General features: G+C 49.8%; 2 protein-coding genes across 2 annotated transcripts in view; one reads left to right on the forward strand and one right to left on the reverse strand.

The window, feature by feature from the left end:
* The window catches only part of NUP214 (nucleoporin 214), a 44,058-nt gene extending 42,566 nt beyond the window's left edge, over positions 1–1,492 (forward strand). The window contains exons 35-36 of the mRNA XM_059828692.1: positions 553–577; positions 1,277–1,492. Coding sequence (XP_059684675.1) covers positions 553–577; positions 1,277–1,310 — 59 coding nt within the window. The 3' untranslated portion in view covers positions 1,311–1,492. The remainder of the gene's footprint in view (positions 1–552; positions 578–1,276) is intronic.
* Positions 1,493–8,233: 6,741 nt separating this feature from the next.
* FAM78A (family with sequence similarity 78 member A) lies at positions 8,234–21,098 on the reverse strand. The gene is made up of 2 exons (XM_009811986.2): positions 20,797–21,098; positions 8,234–12,777 (listed from the first exon to the last, which is right to left on the reverse strand). Exons 1-2 carry the CDS (start codon positions 21,057–21,059, stop codon positions 12,249–12,251), a joined length of 792 nt encoding a protein of 263 aa, XP_009810288.2. The 5' UTR covers positions 21,060–21,098; the 3' UTR covers positions 8,234–12,248.
* Between the last annotated feature and the right edge of the window lie 534 nt (positions 21,099–21,632).

The raw sequence follows: 21,632 nt of genomic DNA on the forward strand, positions 1-21,632 counted from the left end.
AAGGAAAATATTGAGAAATAATTAATACCTCTTCAGTACCACATGCATGGGTAGCCGTATGTAAGTACTTAGTGTCAAAAGAATATGCATTGCAAAATTGAGCTAGAACACCAATAGCCAAATTTTTATCTGATGTATTTCAGTGAAGCTGCAGTGATTTACACAGGGGTGAGAACAGAGCCTTAGAAAGAGGTTATGTTCATTGGTGGTCTGCTTGTCACCGCTGGCTTGCATTAAGCACAAACTCCATCTTCAGAAAGCAGCCCTCTGTTTTCATGGAGAGCTGAACAAACCAGGCAGGTTGTATGCAGTTGCTAATGTATGGACCTAGCTGATTAGCAGTGAAAGCAAAGCCCTCTTAGGAACCGAGGCAAGTCACTTTTCTTCTAGATGGAGACTTGACTTTTCATTGTTTGCTCATCGTTCTTTCCCTGGCCTAAGGCAGGAAAGAAATGTTTTTCAATCTGTGTGTGGGAGGGGAGGGACATGTACTACAAATCTTATTCATTTTACCTTTTAACAATTATTTTTCTGATCTTGCATTTCTTTCAGGGTTTGGTTTTGGTTCATCTAACACGTAAGTACCATTTTGTGTCTAAGTCTTTGTTAAAAATACAAATAGAACCAGAATAGAAGAGTTGAATGGTTTACAAGAGCAATCTTTGAAAGTAGCAGTAACATACTAGTTCTGATTTCCTTTTTAGTGGCACTGCATAGAGCTCAAAGTGCAGACTCTGAATGTGTGCTGTCCAGTGAGGTTAATCTTTCATATAAGAGAGGATTTTCAGTTAGATCATGCTCTTTCTCCACCTCTCAGGCACATGATGTGTCTCAAGCGGTGTGTGTGAATCTGGTATCTACTCCATTTATCAGCTTGAAACAAGGAATGAAATAAATCTGTGCTTTTCTGGCTGAATTGAGATGATGATTTACAGTTAAAGAACAGGACTAAGATCTGAGGTTAACTCTGTCATCCACTCTGCCACTGTCTCACTGGATTACTTCTAGCAAGTTTCTTAAACTTTGTTTCCCTGTCAAGTGGAGAAAGCATGTATCTCTCCAGATGGTAGGCTCCAGAATAAGGATAATTAGATCTAGTTAGTATGTGTTAATGCAGTTTCAGGTAAAAGATGCTGGAAATAGCAGTGTGTTCTCATAATAAGTTTCTGACACTAGGGAGACTGGAAGTTTGTTTGAGAGATCTGCTGAATTAATACTGCCTGAGGGAGACTTTAGCACTCATTGCTGTGTTGTTTTTTTTTCTCTCGCTCCACAGATCTTCCTCTGGATTTAGTGGATGGAGAAGCTAAGAACATCCCGAACTCTGCTGTAGAACTGTGTGTCGTAGCTCCTGCGTTCATGAGTCACCTATATGATCAATATCGAAACAGCTTTTCTTTTAAATACGAGTTCTCAGACTTTTTTTAAGAAAAAGATTTTGCTTATTTTTATGCAACACTTGTTCTCGCTCTATATTAAACTATTTTATCTGCCTTGATGTTATTTCTGTTGGAAGGGTTTATCTCCCTGGATCTAGAAGAAATAGATGTATGCTGTGGTTACCAGCCCTGTACTGGACTTGGCTTTCTGTTGTTCATCCCTTGCTTAGACAAGGGAGTAGCTCAAGTTGGTTCCTGATATAAACCAGCACATTTTTCATTGAAGAGAATGACTGATTATCCTAGGCTCTTAAGAAGGGGCTGAAGTTTGCCCTGCTAATTTTAAGTATAGGATGGGGCACATGCTTATCTCACTGAAGTGCTAAAACTGAGTCATGTGTGAGCCAGAGGCTTAGTGGAGAAATAGGAAATTATCTGAGAAGAAATTGGCAGCGTGCAGAACACGTTCCCATGGCAGTAACATTCAGCAAAGAGGTGGGAAGTAAAAGCTCTCCTATTTTTACCTTTCTGTAAATTTTACAGAACTTGGAAAATGGAACTCAGGTTATAGGGAAAACTTCTGGCCCTTGAATTAGGAGTGTGACCTCCATCCAGAGGCATTAGTGATTTTGCAGCTTCTGGCTTTGGCTGTTGGATTCTACTGTCAGCTATGTTTTTTTCTAACGTGTGAGATTGTACTTTTTCCCTGTAGCGCTTAGCTTTAGTCAATAACGTTTGTGAAATTCTCATATGTTTATACTTGAACATACTGAGCAAATGTTTGAAAGAATGCCCTGAAGGCATTCTGGACAAACACTTTTTCTATTTGATGCATCTGACCTCCATGAAACCTCTAAATGATGTAATGGGTTTTTGTTGCTCTGTGAAAAATGCATTTGAAATAACAGCTTATGTATTAGTGGAATACGTGCAGATTGGATGGTTTTATCATGTTGGTCCTATTAGGACATTCTGGGATACTTCTGCTTTTTCTATTTTCAGCAGAAACATTCTAATGTTTCTTTCTTTTTTTTTTTTAAATACCACACAATATGATGGCAAGTGTAATTTTCTGGTTTGGTTGGCAAGTGGGCATGTGGTCACTTTTTGGAATTGTAAATAGTTGATAACTGCTTGTTTTCACATCCAGTGTTATAAACTAAATACTTATATCTATCAACAGTTCCTGAAGAAATTGCTTTTTTCAAGTCAACCTAAAAAGTTAGCATTCGACCTAACTCCTGTCCTAGTTGTGGAAAGTGTCCCTCCTATCTCTGCACCGGGAATGACATTAGGTAGGTTCCCTTTAAAAAGAAAGACCACTGAAATACGGGGAATATAGTCTACAAGGAGGGCTTATTTTTAGACGTGGAGAGGCTTTGCAAAGCTATAGGCTGTACGGCTTTTACATATGCCCTGGATTTCTGAACCCTGGCACACTGCATGTCGTGTTAGAGACGGCACTGTTGTCAGGGTTTTGTTTATAACCTCCTTTCCCCTCTAACGGAAGAGAGCGGGCGCTAGCGGTCCTGAGACCACAGCGCTAGAAGAGAGGAGAAAATTTTCTGAAATTTGCTGCTTTGGAGATGGAAGAAGGAGCTGAAGATAGGTTGAAGTGTGCCCTCCCAGTATGTTCTCCTTTGACTATACAACATTTCTTAAGGCCTAAAGGTGATACTGCTGTTCTGCTTTCCTTCTTCTTTATAAATAGCAGCTGGCCCAAACCATTGACCTTAAATTCTTGGGATTAATCTCCCCTCGCTGTGGCATGCGACACCTCCTAGCAAGGCCGTATCAGCTGTGCTCCCCCAGATAGCTAATAAACCTCTTGCTATGGAGAAGATTGGCTTGGTAAGAATGTGATGTTGGCATGCTGAGCCATTTAAAGTTTCTTTTTTGGAATGATGGGAGCAGTTGGGGGTTGTCCCTGCTGTGCTGCTTGGTACCTGTTTAACTCCTTTACCCTCTGCAAGTGAAGGGCCATTAGAATTACTCCAGATCCTGACTGAACACGCATTTTCTTGTAATGTGTCCAAAATCATGGCTGAAAACCCAACCCGCTGAACTATCTGCCCTTGAGAAACGGGTGCTGCTCCTGGTTTCCATAGTAGCTGCTGGAGGAGCTGAGCAGTGTAGAGAGGCTGATCGTGACCACAAGCCTACAGGAATATGCACAAAACGTAGCAAAGTCGACTTTGAAAAATCTGCATTTTTATTAGATGACTCAGGGACTTGGCAAGTGCGTGTGGTGCTGGGTTGGTGGTTGCCAGAAGCTGTTACAGTCTGTCATCTGTGTTAGGTGGCCTGTGATCTTGTGGCCTCTGTCCAGTTTTTCGTGGACAGATGTCCACCAAAGAATAAAGCTACTAACAGAAAGCCCCCGTCTTGGCAGACCTGGTAAAGAAGCCAAGGACTAGCTGGGCTGGGAGCCCTTGTTTCATCAGGTGTGTTGTCTGCGCTGGTTAATCCTCAAATAACTACTAGCAACCGTTCCACGACTACTCTGAAGGAGCTTATCATTTTGTCTGTGCTAATGTGGTTGTGGCTTTTTTTTTTCTCCTGCCATTTCAGTATGAGAAGAAATCTCCAAGGCTTTTATCAAAGGTGGATTCTTAATTATTTCTAATGAAAGAACACACTTATTTTTTCCCTCCCCTGAGGCTACGCCATGGCCTTGAGGCAGTGGAAAGCCGAGTGCTGGTGATGCTCTGCTATGGCAGAGCACTAATGATGGTGTTACAGACTTGCTGGGCAGAGGGGAGCCTGAGGCATAGAGAGGATCTCCCCAAACCTGTGGAGAGACCAGACCGGGGATTTCTGCTTCCTCAAAGGCTAAAAGAGCAACAAAGAAAAGAGCCTTTTTGTGGAAAAGGGGCAAAACGTAGCTTCGTCGCAAAGAGTCACAAGAAGAAAGAAGAATTATTTAATCTCCCGTTTTAAAGGTTTTTGCTGTATACTACTTGGTATTCCAGAATACGTGTGTCTGGCAGAGTACCAGTGGTCTCAGCCATACTCCTCCCTCCGGACCTGTCTCCTGGGAAGGAAGGACATCATTTCTTTGGCCCTTCTGTGCCGCAGCGCTGTGGTGTGGAGAGGTGACCAGAGGACAAATGCCGGTGGCATCCCTCTGCTGTTGAACTGAAGAGGGATCGCAGCGCTGAAGTTCATCCTGTGCTGCCGGGTTATGTCCCTCGGCTTGCCTCGTCCCTCATGGCCACCTCCTTGCCCGAGCGGTGCCAGGGTCGGAGCTGACGTGCCGCTGACCAAAACCCTGGCGATGCTCCGTGGGAGAAACCAGACACGTCTCTGATGTGACCGTCCTGCTCGGGATGGGCTTATCAGCCTCAACAGCGAGCTGCTGTGGTGTGTTTGCGTGTGTGTGGTGAGTCTCGGGGATGAGTAGGATCCCCGTGAGAGATAGTGGAAGTTGGAAAAATGCTGGTGAACATGTCTGACCCTTGCTCCAGCTGCTAGGAGCAGGGAGCGAGGCAGGGGAAAGGTGAAGGCAGGTGGTAGCACCACCTCTACTCCCACCCCTTTGCCCAGGAACCAGGGGCAGGGTCTCAGCCAGCGCTGGTCAGCAATCCTGCATGGAGCTGCCTCCCTTCGCCCCATCAGCCCCTGTTCGTGTCCCTGCCGCTGCAGGCCCGGAGACTGAAGTGACGTTTTATTTATCCCTTCTTAGTTTTCATGTGTCCTGCCCTTGTGCGTTGCTTTCAGCGTTGCTTACAAGGAAGAATAATCTTGCGTGAGGCTTTGGCATGAGCGTGTCTGGTGGTGTCAAGGGAGTTTTTGTTCCTAGATAAATGTCGTGTTGAGACCCAGGGCCTGGGAAGAGGCGGCCGCAGCTCGGCGGGGATGAGCAGCCCTCAGCCGGCGGTGAAACCAGCCCCGTCCTTCCTCCCTCTCGCAGCAGCGAGGCCCCAGGGTCTTGCAGCCATTGAGAAAAGACCGACTCTTCCTCACCGAAGGATGAGCTTGGATGTGTCGGCACGTTTTTCGACTCTGCGTACCTACGTGTGCTCGTGGCCACCTGTCAGCACCCTGAGGTGTGCTCAGCATGTTCCCTGTCTCGCACCATCCCCACCTCGTTTTTCTGCAATTTCCAGTGGGTCAAAAGCTCATTCTCTGCAAACGTGTCTCTGGCTCCTGCCGTAGAGCTGGGACTTCTCCGTACATGCCTTTATCGCACACGGGCACGCTGTGTGCTGCCAGTGCCTGTATCTGAACGCGTACCGTTCCCTGAACGCGAGATAAAAATGAAGCTGTGTATTGCCAGCGAGCGCCTCGCTCAAATGGTGCGGCAGGGCTGTCGCTCAGCCCTGCTGCTGCGGCACTGCTCCTGGGCGCGTGCAGCCGCGGGCGATGCTCTGGCCTCGGGCTGCAGTCCTGCCTTGTCACGGTGTCCCGTCCAGCGCTGGAAGGGACGGGTGGCCCCCCTCACACCCACCCTCTCTCGGAGCAGGGTGCTGGAGTCGCTCCCGCGTCAGTGCTCCTTGCGGAACCTCTCTGCAGTTCTGCTCTGCAGGTGCCAGGAGCTTCAGCGCTTCAGATGCGCTGTGCTTAAGTCTTGTCAGAACGGTTTCTGCGTCCAAGGTGAAATAAGCTGTTACTCTGTTTTGAGGGGGAAATGTGGGACAACCTCAAAGTTATGAATGGTGGTGGGGTCAGACCTGACCCTCCAGTGCTGCTCTCCTCTGTGTGGGATTTTTGCCAGTTCTCTCTCTACCCAAGAGGTTTGTGGGGACCAATGTACAAAGGCGTTACTAAAGGCAGCCTTGGAAATCTTGACGCAGATTATTTGAGGAGCTCTGTTATAATTGCGTGCGTGCAACACATGACACAGTATTTTTATTTTTTTTTAATAGATGCTTCAAGGCTCTTCAGTGCATTGCTAAAAATATTTTGCTTTAAAACTTGAAAACATGAAGGAATAAAATGAGTGTTTGCAGCTGCTGCGCAGGAACAGCTTAACAAGATATGAGGTGGAAGAAATAGGAAACAAAACCTGATTTGCATCAGCAGAGGGAAGTCCCTGCAAAAAGTTTCGAGCGGGGACCATGGAGGCCAGGGGGTATTTCTTCAAACGAAGGAACTGTTGCCTCAGTCTGCTTAAAACCGAGGTTAGAAAATCACGAAGCCAAGTGACAAAACCTCTAGAAAGGTGAAGTTTGATTTCTGGCCTCAGCATTCACAAACGTGCTGCAGTGAAGGATGGATGTTGGTGTTACCTGAAGCACCAGAACTGGGCTCCATCCTCGGCCGGGCTCTGCGGGGTTCAGCAGCCACTGTCCTTCCATCGGCCTCCGGATCCTTCTCAGGAGGCTTCCGAATGTCTCTGTGCAGGCAATAAGTGACCAGGCGCTTTTGGCTTTTTCAGGGTGTCACCCAAAACAGCTGTGAGTTGGCTGGTGTCCCCTCTCCACCCCCTCCCTCCAAAACTAGGACATCTAAATTTAACCTGCTATCAACAGATGAGGCTGGAGAGTTTCCACTGGGGAAAGGAATCCTACTCGGAACCTGTCCTCTCCTCTGCTCGGCCTCCATCCGTGCACATTCCTTTCCTCGAGCCATGACCTCCCCTCTGTTTCATTCCTCCCCTTCCCCTGCAGCATTTGGGTTTGTGTCACTGCTACGTGCTGGTGGAGCTTCCCAAACTATGTGGCTGTTCGTGTTTCATGTGGACGCACGCCTCATTGGTTTGTGGGTGATGGTACCCGGTCTCCCTGGTGCCCGGCAGCAGCGTGCAAAAGGCTCTTGAGCTGCAAAGGTTGGCTGCAACCTTTAAGGGGGATAACAGGCTCTCGTTGGCTCCAGGCAGGACCCAGGGAGATGCAGGGAAGGGGGGACATCGGTGTGAGGAGCCCCGTGTTGGGGGATGCCGCACAGCACCGTGCAGGTAAGGGTCCAGCCCCGCTGCTCACCCCGAGCGTGGTGTGGCTCCGCCAGCCCCACCGGGCAGGAGCCGGTGCAGCAGCATGACCTTGCAGACAGAGCAAGTCTTTCTTCCCCTGCTTTTTGGAGAAGTCTTGATGCCTCTTCGCAGGCTGGATCAGAGAGCAGCAAAACTACTGAAAGAAACCACCCTCCCAAAAAAAACAACCAAAGAGAAACCTGTGTCTGCCCTGGGGCACAGCTGGTGAGAAGGGTGCCCGTGGTGGGATCGGCCGGTGGCCGGAGGAGCTGGAGCGCTGACCTGGAAGGTGCCAGGTTGGGCCCTGTGGGTTAATGGCTGAGCACGGGAGCTGTGCTGGCAGCTTGGCCAGGCACCCCCCTTCTCTCTGAAAATAATTTCAGAGGTTTCCTTCATTGTCAGAAAGCAACCAAAACCTGAATGTGAAAAAATTGTTGGGGGGGTGTGAATAATGAAATGGATACAGAGTGGTATTTGAACACCAGTTGTACGCTGCAGCAGCTTTTAACCTCTCGTTTGCCCAGGTCTGAAAGGGCAGGGCTGCTCTCTGCGGCCCCGGTACCGGAGAATGGCTGAGAAGCTGCCTCTCTCCAGCTGCGGTATTTACGGCGAACGTCTGACCAGGCTTCTGCTAAATAAGCAAACGGCGTCAGGAAGCTGAACCGTGCAGAAGTTCAGCTGCTGCCTGCGCCACCCGGCTCGGCTCTGTCCTGCCGTCACAAGATGCACAGCAGCCTGGTAATGAAAAATGCAGGATGTCGGCTGGTATTTTTGACCAGAAACCTCCACGCTCTGTATCTGATGCGGCGTAAGAGCTGAAATGGAGAGAAAAGGCACTCACGGTAAACAGGGTGTTTATCGCCGCCTTGAAACGTGAGTGCAGAGGTGGTGGAGCCGTTCGTTTAAAAACAGCCACCACCCAAATGACTCCAGGCAGACGCATTTGAAAACTTCACTTTATTTCTCTGTCTGTTATAAAAGCAGGGTTTTGTTTTTTACATCTCTGTAAGTGTCCAGACTCGGTACATCTTGGTTTTGTTTTCACAGTATCTCTGCAAGACCAAGGACGATTCTTATTGCTGCGCCAGGAGCCAGGGCAGGGAGGGACGGTGGTGCCGAGGCTCGGGCAGCCCTTGCTCCTGCTGCTGGACCCAGCCTCGCTCTCCGCCGCGCCGGCTCAACAGGTCCACCCCTCCCCAATGCTGCTGAATATCTTTGCTGACTCCCCGAGGGGCTGCCCCTCTCTCGCCACGCTCGTCTCGGCGTCAAGGGTGGGAAACGAGAACCAAGCGGCCCGCGACGCTGCTCGGCGTGTTGGCTGGGCGACAGTGTCTGCCAGCCCCTGCCCCGCTGCTGCCGGGGGGGAGAGGGTGCGGGGTGAGGGTCTCGGGCAGTGCTCACCCTGCTGCTTCCCACCCTGGACCACTACGGGATTTTGACGGGGATGGTCAGGCTATGCTCTCAGCTCCCGTGGTGATTTGGGGCCATAAAGAGCTGAGCATCATTGATGGGAGACGTGAGGCAGCAACAAGCTCACGTACATCAGTATCCCATGTTGGTGCCCCGTCACTTTCCCAGCGTATCCTTTGTGCATTCCTGGTTCTGCAAAAAGCTGCCAGAGAAGGAGCTTTATTTACCCCTGCTTATTTACCCCCTCGCTCGGTACAGGATGGCCCGGGTCCCCAGACATTTAAGTCCCCGTTGGGACCCTGTCAATCCCCGTTCTAACGATATGGCTGTTAACCAGCCTTATCAACAGTGATGTCTATAGCACCTGTTACTTCCAGCCATCGTTCCTTTTATATGCAACGTGTCCCCATCAGTTTCATAATGAAGCAGCATTGGGAAAGCATCACTTTTAATCACAACGCGTGAAATCTCAAAAGAGGCAGCATCACTTTTCTGTGCCGTGTCTGGTGATGCAAATGGAGGTGGAGGGGCACGTTTCAACCTAGGCACAGGATAAAGGCATTCTTTGGGAAGGGAGAAGTCCATGCAAAGCCGACCCCAATGTGAAATCTGAATTTTGTATTTACCGCTCAGCTGGGTCTGTTCAGTGCAACAGGACGAATTAGCCAGGAGGTTACTATCAAATTGCACAGATGCATCCAGTCCGCCAGGTCGAGGGAGGAGGAGGAACCAGATTTACTTAATGCACTGGGAGACTAAGTCCAACACAAAGCTAAGTGGAAAAGGACATAGGTGTTCCCTGAATGTGTTTTTTGGTGACTAAGAAGAAATCTTTCCTTGGAATTCCTTCATGCAGCTAATTAAGACAACTGGGTCCGATTTCTTAGACCCATGCTGACATCAGTGAGAACTGTAAGTACTCAGCACCTGGAGACAAAGTGAATACCAGACATAAATACCCCTTCTGCTCCCACCCGCGGGACTGCCCAGAAGCGCATCTAAGCGGTAGCCGAGATGCGTGCAAGCGTTATCAGCTATTCACCCACAGCTCGCATTTTGTTCTCTTCTGCGTGTATTGCCTAGGAGAAAATACAGACAAGTCCCAAAGGGGTGTGCCAGCAGAGCTATAGTTAGGGTTTGAATCCATGTAAGAAAATGGAATTTAATACAGAGTGACTGTGCAAGTCAAAGTCTCCCTAGCTTCATCCTTTATAGTCCCGAAGCCTAGATTTAGGCAAACTTTGGCTCATTTTGATCCAGTCCATTCATTTGCAAGCTGCTTGTAATGTTGGACTTCCTACCTCACAGATCTGCCCGTTGAAGAGAGCAGCTCCGTGGCTGAGCATCTCTGAAAAGCGGTGCATGGAGGAGGGCGGGCTCCCCTGGAAATGGGGGTACGGTTGCAGGGACCCAGGATCCTTGTTTGCTGGTTTGAGACTGTCATGGGCGGGGGGAGGCGTATTTTCCGGGCACGCGTTCCCCAGGCAGGCGGTGATGTTGATTGAACCTGTCACCGAAGTAGATGGTGTGGCTTTGGAGAAGTGAGGAAGGAGAATTTCTTGCTGGTAATGTCCTATGTGGAAGATGAAGACGGCAATAGCAGCTAATCGGTGTCTCTCCGAGGGGAGAGCCTTTTGAGCAGCGTGTGTGTGGTTGTGAGACCTGTTCAGACCAGCTCAGCAAGGCCAGGCGTGTATCTGGCACGCTGAACTCTCTTCAGTCCTAGCTCTTGAGGCAAATTGTTAATAAGAGGAAGAAAAGTTATCTAGGGGAAGGAGCTGCAGAGGGAAGGGGAAGTGATCTGCCTCAGGCCATGTGCTGGAGCAAGAGAGCAGATCCTCCGCTCCCCATCCTGTGCCCTGTCCTCCAGATGCCACCTCTGCTGCAGAACTTCCTCAGCCTGCAAACCGTGCCCCTCCCATTCAAATGGCTTTTCCATACCGCCTTCCTCGGCAGAAGTGCATCTGGTTATCTCTGAAGCCATCTGGACAAGGTCCTTATCAAAACCGACAAGTTCCACGTCCTGCTCCAAATGCACCTTACTCACTGGAGGATCTACACCCAAGACTCGGGTGTTGCCCTTCTTGCACCTTCTCCTGCATTTCCCTTTGCTACATAGATGTTTGTGCCATAACCAGACAGGTACAGATCACCCACGGCCCTCTCTGTACCCCATTCCTGAAAGTGGTGTAGATCATGAGGTCATTTGGAAGAAAATTGTCTACTAACCCCAACATGATTTGTTATCATGGGAAGAAGAGTTTTTCACAGCTTTTGCTTCTAGTGTTTGCTAGGAATGGGTGCCTGTTATTTTCAGATGTGGCTGTTCCTGAATTATGGATATTGCTGGGTAGACTTGGTAGATAAGATCTGCCCTCGCTTACACCCATGCATCTCCAATGACTTCAGAAGGATCCTTTTTATATCCTGCTCTTCTTACAGCACCGTCATCAGGATTTCATGGGAAAACGGGGCAACGGAGCTTCACCCAACAACAGCCGGTGCACGAGCCGTTGGCTCTTACGCCATGAGAAGGTGAGACTGTGGGTTAGCTGGGCAAACATCTGCATGTCCTAAAGACAAACCCGGTGGGACATCCGCCCCTCTTGATTTATATTGACTCCCAGGGCCACAATTCCCATGTTACAATGCTAACGGGAGACTGAGATCACCAAGTGTAAGCAGTGCAAGCTTGCTCGCTACTCCTTCTGCGAAGCAGGGAGATGGCCTAGTAGCTCCCACTCAAGAGACATCCTACAGCAGGTTTGTTATTTGCATTGCTTTGAAACTGAGATTATTTCCATGCTTCCTTGTTCTAGGTTTTAAAACCAGGACGATTTTCTTTTTATCACGCTTCTTCCAATTTCATGCCCTTTTCATCCATCAGCCCGTGACACATTGACAATCTATTCCTTGTTCCAAAACTTTTTCCCAAAAATTCTGTAGAAAGGACATTCTGCCTGGTGGTGTGTTTGTTGTGTTTTCTTTTTTTTTTCAAACATAGCTTTAAGGCAAAAGTTTGGCAATGCAAAGCAAAGTCTACATAAGGCCGCATGACTTGGATTTGCAACTCAGAAACTTACAGCTTAAAAAAAAAAACCCTTATCTTAAATAGTCAACTTTTTTCTCCAGGAACTTGTTTTGTTCTCAACCAAAAAAAAAAAACCAAAACAACCCTCTTAAAATCCCAACTAAAATGTTCTTATTTTTCTGGGCAGTCTGGACAAGCTAATGAGACTGAAGTTCAAACAGTAACTAAAGTAGGGAAGAAAAAAAAAAGCTGTACGGGTAGACATCAGTGTTAGTTTCTTCCCTTAGGAATCCAGTGATGAGACAGACCCCAGTCAAAGGTCTCCTCTTTAGCTTTAGCACAGTGAAATCCGTCCCAATGGGAGAAGGTAGAATGGTTGCATTTGTTGAATGAATAAAAAGTGCATTTTGATTTTGCTCAGATTATACGTGTGTATTCTAATACCTAAGTGATTGGTTTGCTTCGGGTTGTTTTTTTTTTTCCTCCCTTTCGGTGCCGGGACGCCAGGTTTGTATTATCGGTGTTTTGGAGGTATCACCACAAGTGGTGGTCCATCCTTTGGCCTCCACATGAGTACCTGAGCATCATTGGCGTTGGGTTTGACAAGGGCACTGGGTGGTATTGGCTCATTCTTGCTAAGGACCTGGGGCTGCTCTTGAGCAGAGGGCTCCTGCAGCTTGGCACGCTGCCCCAAGGGTCTGCTGGGATTTACCTCGATGCCCAGCCTCATGCGCCATTTGATAGTCTGCAAGGTCACCATTTCGTTGGTAGCCGTGTTGGTGGCCACCAGCCAGGTGGTGAAGCTTTGATCCCGGTGAATGCTTGTGAGTTTGGCCACGTTGCTCTCGCTGACGGGCACTGCCCACGTCACACTCGGGTAAAAGTTGTCGTTCATGCTGATGTTGAACTTGGACTCCTTCTTTGTGGGACCCACGATGGTGCAGGTTTCCGTCGTGTTTCCATACCAGGGATAGTTCACTCCATCTGAGTCACTGATGGCCTGGATTTTACCATCCAGTAGATCCGGAAGCTCCCAACTTGACCTGCCATAATCAACAACAAATTATGGAAAACGTATTAATTAATCAGTTTAGAAACATGCAGGACTTCAAGGAAGGAGAGGAAGGAGTTGTGAATGCATTCCCCCTTTAGCTGTTACCGGAATTTGCACCTTTCATGCCATCCTGCCGAAAGAGCTCATCGCTGCCATTAAAACTGTGCAAATTTCCAGGATTGATCATGAAAGCCTGTCCTGCTGTTAACCACCACCGAGGATCCACCACCCGGCAGGGCCAGGGCTTTCCTTGCAGGGACCGGTGGCCACCTGGAGTGGTTCAAAACATGTTGGTGTTTACGTACGGCTGCAAAGGGTAGGTGCTCAGGAAAGCTCCAGTGTTGGAGGAAATCCAGTGTTGCAGGTATCTTCTTGCAGCTCCTTGGCTGCCGGAGCATGGCTGAACACAAGGACTCGCTCCAGCGCTACATTCAGGATCTCAACAACTCTTGCGCCGGTGAGAGCAGGGCTCAGGGCTGAGTTTCTTTCCCTCAATAGCACAAAATCTCCTGTGTCGGCGGAAGAATGGGCAAGCTCAGAGCTGGCCCCGGGGGTGAGGTGACAGGAGAGCCGACCCAAGCGGTGGAAGTAAGATCAAGGACTCAACTGGACCATAAAGCTTCCCATTGCCCCACGCCATTCTTTCTTTTCAGTCCCTACCTGCAAACGCTTTCTCTCTGGATAAGCCACTGTCCCTCCCCACTGTCTGCCTGGCGCTGGAAGTGTAACCCATCCTTCTCCAGCCCTAGGAAGGACCCAGTTCAAAGGCTGCACACCAGGCTCCGGGCTGGGGATGGTATTACAGTAATCAGAGAAACCGAGGTCAGCCAGCTTGTAAAACTGCCTGAGCCGGTCGTCTGTGCGCTGTGCTTGCGAGACTGACAGAAAGGTCAGTCCTTCTAGCAAGAAAGTAAGTGAAAACGGTCCTCCGTCACCTTTGTAATGCTGACGCGCAACTTGGGCGTTATTTTATGAACTTCCAATTTAATTTTTAAGATTAGATTTGCCAATAGAAGCAAACTACTGTAAATGTCTCAGAAAAAGGGTTAGATACTTGCAGAGTAAAGGCACTATGATGGCGTAACGATAGACCACGCGCTCAGCACGTGCCAGGTATTTTAAGGACATTCTTTTAAAAACCAGGCTGGTAGAGGTGGCTCTAATTTACCTTCTCCCTCTTGCTTACGAATCAGCCCTCCCCGCCAACCGGAGACGATGTCCCCGCTGCCGGAGTGGCGCAGGGAGCTCCCCACAGCTCCCAGCGTGGCATTTGCACCCGAACCAGCCGTGGGGCTGGGACGTGGGGCTGTGCACCAGTCCCCCGAGCCCAGCGGCTCCCCGCTGCGGGGCTGTGCCATAGGACATGGTTTATCTTGGGAGGGAGACAGAGGGGACGCGCTGAGGCTCGTCAGGGTAAATGTCCAAGCCTTTAATAAGTCCGGTGCTGCGGCTTAAAATAGCCCCTTGGCTGAAGCGGGGGCTGTGGCCGGGCGCAGCGTGCTTTGGGATGAGCTGCTCCTCTCCACTGGCCAGGACTAATGCGACTGTCTCACAAAGGCTGTTCTGATTGTTAATTAGTTAATGACCATGAAGTGCCTCCATGTTTGTAACCGCTGGATCGCTCAGCAGCTAGCTGTAAATATCTGGCTGTAGCTAGAAGATACCGTGGGGGATTTAAAGATCTCATTTATTGTTCTTCACGCGAGCGAGGGTCCTAGCAAAAATCTCCCCTGTGCCACGGCAGGCGTTGGGCGAAGGGCCGCACCATGCGAGAGGCAGCTGGTTTGCGGGTCAGACGGCCTGGCAGGAACCCGGGAGGTTAAAGGCAAGGCAGGACACGCGCTGCTCCGGGGGATGCAGGGATGCTCCGAGCAGCAGGACGCAGGGTTAGCAGCAGCCGCGGGTTATGCAAGCGTGACATCTCCCCGCGCAGATTTACGGGCTGCTGTCAGCTACGGCACCGCGGCTGCAGCAATCCTCCCTCCTGAGCTCATAGCCAGCAGGCAGAGGGAGTCCTTTCCCTGGAAGAAAATTTTTAGCCAAGGCGGCCAAAAGGAGATCCCTGAGCAGTCCTGCCAGGACCCCCGGCCACCGGAGAGATGTTTATACGCTCTGCTCTCTAAATTGGAGTCATCCTAGCTCACCGTCCCCATCGCTTTTCAGGGACAGCCGAGAAGGGAAAGGATGTTGGATGAAGTCAGCCCTCGGCGGGTGGATGAGCGGAGGTCATGCTCTGCAGCCCCCCACCTCCTCCCCACCGCACAGCCCGGGTCGGAAACACCGTCTGGGGGCTCTTTCTCTCCCTTTCAAGCAGATGGTTTAGGATTACTTTCCATTCAGACAGTGGCGGGTACTCAGCTTGGCTGTTGCCCGGGGATGAGATGTGACAATTTCCTGGAGCCTCACCCTGGGACAGGCGCGGCTTTAAGGCGCAACCACAGCATCTCTGCGGGTACAGAGGTGCCAAACCAGGACCTGAGATGCTACAAGAGGCTGATAACCCTCCCGAGCTGCTCCAGCCTGCTCAGATCAGAGGCTGGTGGGTGAATGGCAGGAGAATCAGGTAGAGGATGCTCAGAAACTGCAGGTCAACTAAGATCTGCTTGTCCCCATATCTTCATTCCCAGTAGACATATCCAACCCCAGACCAGTACAGAATCGCAGGACCTTCTTGGGAGTTGCCCGGGGTTCACAACAGCAAAAAGGTGGAGCTGTGCCAGGGCCTGGGCAGGTCGCTGAAGGCAGGATGCTGCCTGCAGAGCCTGAGAAACCCCACCGCAAAGGCGAGCGTGTTTGTGAGCAGCGTGGCTCCGAAGTGCACCCTGCTTAAGAAAAGGCGTGGGCAGGAACGGGGAAGAAGAAACTGGCCTCTGTTTCTTTGCGGAGCACGCTGTGCCTAATTCTAGCGAGTGTGGTTAACCCTGGGGTTTCAAAACCATCACGCTTTATCTGCGCAGCTTAGTAACGAGAAGAAAAATGAGGCCTTATGATGGTCCCATGACTGGAGCAAAAGCAGAGGCTGCACGACGGTTGATGCTGGTGGTGGTTGCCCCTCGCCTTCTGCTACAGCAAATCCTGTGTGCCAGCCAGGTGAGTAGCCTTTGCTTGCACAGTATGTCCGTGTGAAAGCATATGATTTCAGAAAGAACGCTGTGGAATGATCTTTGGCTGCATCAGCATCTTTCTGTGGTGGTGTCGAGCCAAGGAAAGACCAGAAAGTGCCCAGTAAACACTTTGCTGACAATAGCAGGGAAGAGGCACAAAAAGAAACCAACCTATCTGGTTTCATGGATTCACTATAGCTGATCAGCTCCAAAATCAGTAGATTCTGGCTTGTAATACTGACAAGCTTGTTTCTGCCACTTCTGAAACCTTCAGAGTCAGTATGGGCATTGCCAGAGACTGGAGCTGCCAACAAACCTCTCTTAACAAACGTCTTCTTGCTACCAGGAGAAGGAACTTTGAGCTATTTCTTGTGGCACAACTGTAGCCCTGCTGCTGAGAGCCAAGCAGCTTTATGTAGCTTTTAGCCTCCTAGTTCTCATTCAGACACGTTTCTTCCTATTCCGTCACACGAAATGAAGCCCCCGCCTATCCCGAGCCCTCCAGACGGCTGCCCCACAGCACAAACCGAAGCAATCACTGCAGCGGCCCGTGCAGTGCCAGCAAACCCAAGCAGAGCAGCCTCCAGCCCTGTGCATCCAGCAGCGACACGGGTAGATTCAGTTAACTTTTTCAGACAGGCATCGGGCACTATTGCACCCGCAGCCCCAATTCCTTAAAGCCAGCTCCTGATTAGCCACAGGCCAGAAGGACTTGCATAACCTCACGCTTTCCAGCACCCTTCCTTTCCCCCAGCTCCCTAAATACGAGAAGCCCCGCTCAGACGCAGACTGTGCTCAGTGCAGGTACCAGTGCAATGTGTGGGCGCAGTGAAAAGCCGTCTCGGGTATTTCACATCCCTGCTCCTACCTGCCTCCCTCTGCCACTGCGCCTGTGCTGGTGACTGGCTGAAGGAAAGAAAAGCTGATATTCAGAGCTGCTGAATTTTAAATTGTCCTTTACAGTGTCTCTCTCACCTACTCCGGCACGTCAAGCAACTCGAGCTGGGGTTATAGCGAAGAACAGGAAGGAAATGTAAGATGTTGTTCCCCAGCTGTCGGAGCCACGCCGCTGTGGTCCCTCTTCCCCCCATCCTCCAGCTGCATGTTCCTGCCTCGTCTCTTGAACCGGCAGTGATGTCCGATGCACGCCGGTTCAGGGGGTAAAACTAGCAGAAAAGTGGCATTAAGAAACAGGGACAGGTTTCTGCTGCTTTGGCTGAGCAGGCTCAAGCAGACTGGACAACCTATTTAACTGGGCTAAGGTGTTGCCTTGCAGCTCAGGTAAGGGCCAGGGGCCACGGAAGGGCAGCGAAGCCTCTACCTCTAAACCCCCGGAGGGGTATCTCAGTAAATTCCCATGGTGAACTGCCCTCCCTTCGTTCCCATGGAAAGCATAACCTTTTTTTTTTTTCCTTGGTGAATCTGTTTTTGATTGTGTTTTCCCTCCCGAGGACTGGGGGTTTATTCTCTTGACAAGTCGATTTCTCGAGTTCATTGTGTCTCTGCTGCAAGGCACAGAAGATTTAATCTCGCAAGAGAGAGATGCCCGGTAGCGTAAAGCAATGATGTAATGCTGCCCAGCTGCCCCATCGGGTCCTCCTGGGGAGAAATATCTACCTGAAACTTCTCCAGATTCTTGGCTGATCGTATTCAAACTCCGATTTATTTATCGCTCTGTTTTGCATATCTCCATCTGCACCGCTTCTTGCAGATCTCCATGGAGATGAAGAAACAAGGCTGGATAATGCCATTCCGGCGTTGCCCAGCCGCTGACACGGGTCCCACCAGGTGCTGCACAATCGGCCGCAGAAACCAGCACCCACCCCAGGAGATCCCGGCGGGGACCTGGTCCAGCGTGTCCTGCACAGGTCAGAGCTCTGCGCTCCCATCCTGATACCTCCCGCTGCACGGCGGCATCCCTCCCTAAGGGTACGGGGTAAAACCCTGCTCGGGGGGGGAGCAGTAATACCAGCCGTGGGGCTGAATGGGAGTTTGCCCCAGTTCTGCATGGCGGGGGTCAGAGAGCACATCCTCACGCTGGGGGTTTTCGTGTTCCCAGCAGCATCTTCTGACTTACGCATAAAATAATGCCAGCATTTATGCGTTAGCTGAGCTTTAATTATTTTCCTCTACATTTAAAAATGCTGCATTTAGCCCCAAAATTGTCAGTGCCACTTTAAACGCCTGTGTCGAAATTATCCCCTCTGTAGCTAACATCCCTATAGGAGCGTTACGCACAGCTCCATCTGCTCCAGTATTTCTCAGCTGTTTCTATCCTCAACGTAATGGCCAGCTTATACACGGCTAACAACTTCGGAGTATAAAAGTGAAAAATTAATCCAAAGCCTGCTCTAAGTATTGATGCTCCAACTGACCGACTGATTTTTTTATTATTTGGAGTTTTCTGTTGGCCTGTCACCACAGTGATTAAAAATATGTATGTTGCAGTAGCATCTCTTCATCATAGAAAGTTGGGACAAATACTCTGTTGGCATAGATCAGTTCAGCTCCGCAGCGGTCAGTGGGATTACGCTGAGTTACACCAGCTAAAGGCTTGGCCCATTCTTTCAGACAGGTTTGTGTCCCGTCTCTACATATAAAGGTCTTCCAAGAGCATGTTTTAATGGCATGAAAAGAGGCCTTTCCTCCCAAATGCCTTTATTTATAGCTTTCAGATGGTGATGGGTCTGTAGAAAGAGAGTGGAGGAGCAGACCAATTCCTACTTATGTTTGGGTAACTCTTTTTTTTTTTTTTTTTATCAGTTAAATGTCAATGAACCTCCTAAGGAAAAAATCTGTTCCCATGATTTTCTGGCTAACAGCTCTCCTACATAGCTGCAGAGTTGACTTCTGGCTACCTGTTTACAGCACTTAGCTTGTAGATACAACTTTTTTTTGTCTCAAAGCATTCCAGCAAGGGAAGACCGTACCAAATCCTCATTTTAAACACAGGGAAGCTCAGGTGCAGGGAAATAGAAGGACATGTCGAGGTTTGCAGCCCACAGCAGCACAGGCAGAATAGCTCTCTGCCCAGCCCTCTTTATTTTGGGGGATGTGAGCTGTATTTATATACAGTGGACATTTCTGTTTTCCTTTGCAGCTGGTCGCTAAAGACAGGTTTTCTAAATGAGCCTGAGAATTACACATGCAAATCCCAAAGGCTTGGAATTGGGAACATCTGAGCAACAAATTGTCCTCGCTAAAGATGGTGTTGGAGCCAAAAAGCCTACAGATTTTGGGCCTGTTGTAGGTACTTTTAAAATCAAGGTAAGCTGGTCTGCTCCCTCGCTGAGCCTCACTCCCGGTGTTTGCCAGGTGCCGGAGTCTGCCTCTCAAGGCACTTTCTGCTCAAGCAGAGAGGGGATGTGGGGAGAGAAGGGGGGAACAGTCTGTCGCTTATGGCTGCTCCTCGGTGTGCCCTTCCCTCTGGTCCGCATCTTACAACGTGTCTTTGCTTTACGTCTGAGATGCTGAACCCGTGTCCTCATCTGGGCTTACAGGCAGAAGGGGGGGAAGAAGGGCCAGGGTGGGCGTGCAGATGTTCAGGCCTTCGGGAAGGCGCTGCGTTAAGTCAGAGCTTGTCCTGCTCTCTAGCCCGACTCCGCGTTCCCATCCTCCCTCTGCCCTCCTCGTTCACCGGTTTTTAAGCCACCCAGAACGCCCCTTGAGGGGCTGAGCCAGCACCCCCCTGACACAGGGCACTTGGGATGAGGGGACAGGAGCGTCGCTTAAACCCGACCTTCCCCTCCTTTCTCCCTCGCCCCCAGAGACAGGGCAGCATCAGCGCCTCCAGCCACCAAACCATCTGCCAGCACCGGGCTCTGCGGTCAGCTTTTGTCCCCGTGGCTGGACAGACAGATTTCTGCTGCACCGGGAGGCTGCACCCGGTGCTGCCCAGCACTGTGAGTTGCAGAATTGCTGTTCCGTGCAGGCAGTTGGAGATCGGGTGCTGTTGCTGATTAAACTGCGGGCCAAAGCCTGCAACAACGTTTGGTGAACAAAGTGGGGGGGGACTGGAGAGAGATGACTTTTCACAGTAGGGAGATGACATTTTAATTTGACTCATTCCTGTCTCACTATGACTGTTTGACCAGTTACACGGGGATTTTGGCGTGCAAACAGCCCCTAGATTCCCCCTACCTTACATATATACACATATATCCCCCACTCTTACATTACCCAAAAGGAGGGTAATGTGACATTTTCACCCTGCTCCAAGGTGATGCAAAGGGTTTAATTATCAGCGGGTTAAATCCATCTTGTTCTTTCCCTGTGGGCTGCCTGCTACCGTGGGCAAAGCCAGCAGGATTTCTCCTGTGACGTTAAACGTGCTCCCAGAGCTGGTGGGCTACGGAGCTCGCAGCCACGGCCCACTGCAGCAGCAGCACAGCACGCTGGGGACGGCACCGCGCCACAAGTGTTGGCCCTCGGGTTTCCCTGGGGCTTGCCAATGTGCAGTTTTACCCCGCAAGCGATGGGGAGGGATGCAGACGAGAGGAGCCGGCTGTCAGGGGAACCCCTGGGGTAAAACTCGTATCAAAACAGGGGTGCCCATCATGGCAGGGCTGACCTGAGATTTCAGGATCTCCAGCGCTGCTCAAAAGCTGTTGGGAAATACAGTATTGCTTTTGGGTTCCTACCAGAACAAGTGGGTTTTGGTTAGGGCTTGGGCACATTCCCATGAGAAGACGAGAATACCCACTCCTTTACAACGGCAGGGACAAGCTCTCCTATATTTTAAACATATGAGGAAGTCCTGTTAAGTTTCAGAAGAGCTGGGTTTTAAAATCAAACCAACGGGGTTATAATTTTTGGCTCAATCCAGTATTTCCCAGCCAAACCACGGTCCTCCCGCTCTTTCTTCCCAAGCAAACGCACCCACACGCGCTCTTGGAAATACTTACATTCCCTGTTCCCCGTAGTGATTGTAAAATTCCATGTGGCTGCAAGCCTGGATCCAGCCCACGATCCAGGTCTCCTTCTTGGGAATCGGGGGCACCAAGACTTGCGCTGAGGCTCGGAAGTGAGGGGTCCGGTAGCGCAGAACCACGCTGGAGGACTCGTCGATGCTGGTGGGAATGGGATCAATGGAGGCTTTGACGTCAATCACTGAAATACTTTCCCGGAAAACTTTGGATTTGCAGCTAATACTCTGAATACAGCCCATGGCATACCCCGAATACAGTCCGACGCAGCTCCGAGGGTACTCCAGCAATCCTGGGGAATATTAGGCATTGAAATTATCTGGTGCTAGATCAATTACAGATCTTCTTGGTTTGTAATCTCAAAACTGATATCCATAGGATAGAAAATTCATCATCTAAAGCCTTAATTTGAGTATCTGTCTTACAAGCACTGCTCCTATTTTGAGGTTAGCTGCACTTCAGAAGCAAAAGGGCCTTTAAAATTTTTTTCCCCTTTTAATGACCCATTAAATCTCTCGCCCAAACAGTCTTTGGGTTAAAAAAAAGGTCTCTCGAGTTCAATAAATAACGGTGGTGTTCTTCGCCGATATATTTAGTCCTTCCTTTCCTCAGATGCGGTCTGTCATTCACCGTCAAACATAGGACTAGCCGGTATTTCCCTTTATTCTTTGGATGAAAAGCAGAACGTTGATAGACACATCTATATAAATAATGAAATAGTTTTTAGCCCCAGCTTGTCACAACCGGTGTGGATTTCCACTTCCTGACTTGCAGTTGTTCATAACTTCCTTTCGCAGAAAATTACAATAATAACA

This window comes from Gavia stellata, chromosome 24, assembly GCF_030936135.1.
Source record: "Gavia stellata isolate bGavSte3 chromosome 24, bGavSte3.hap2, whole genome shotgun sequence".
NCBI lineage: Eukaryota > Metazoa > Chordata > Aves > Gaviiformes > Gaviidae > Gavia > Gavia stellata.

What these genes read in the sequence shown, in the direction of transcription:
- FAM78A (XM_009811986.2), bottom strand. Translation starts at nt 21,059, where the DNA reads ATGGGCTGTATTCAGAGTATTAGCTGCAAATCCAAAGTTTTCCGGGAA. An exon ending in CACTACGGGGAACAGGGAAT is followed by an intron (nt 12,778 to 20,796) that starts GTAAGTATTTCC and finishes TGATTATGGCAG; the next exon opens with GTCAAGTTGGGAGCTTCCGG.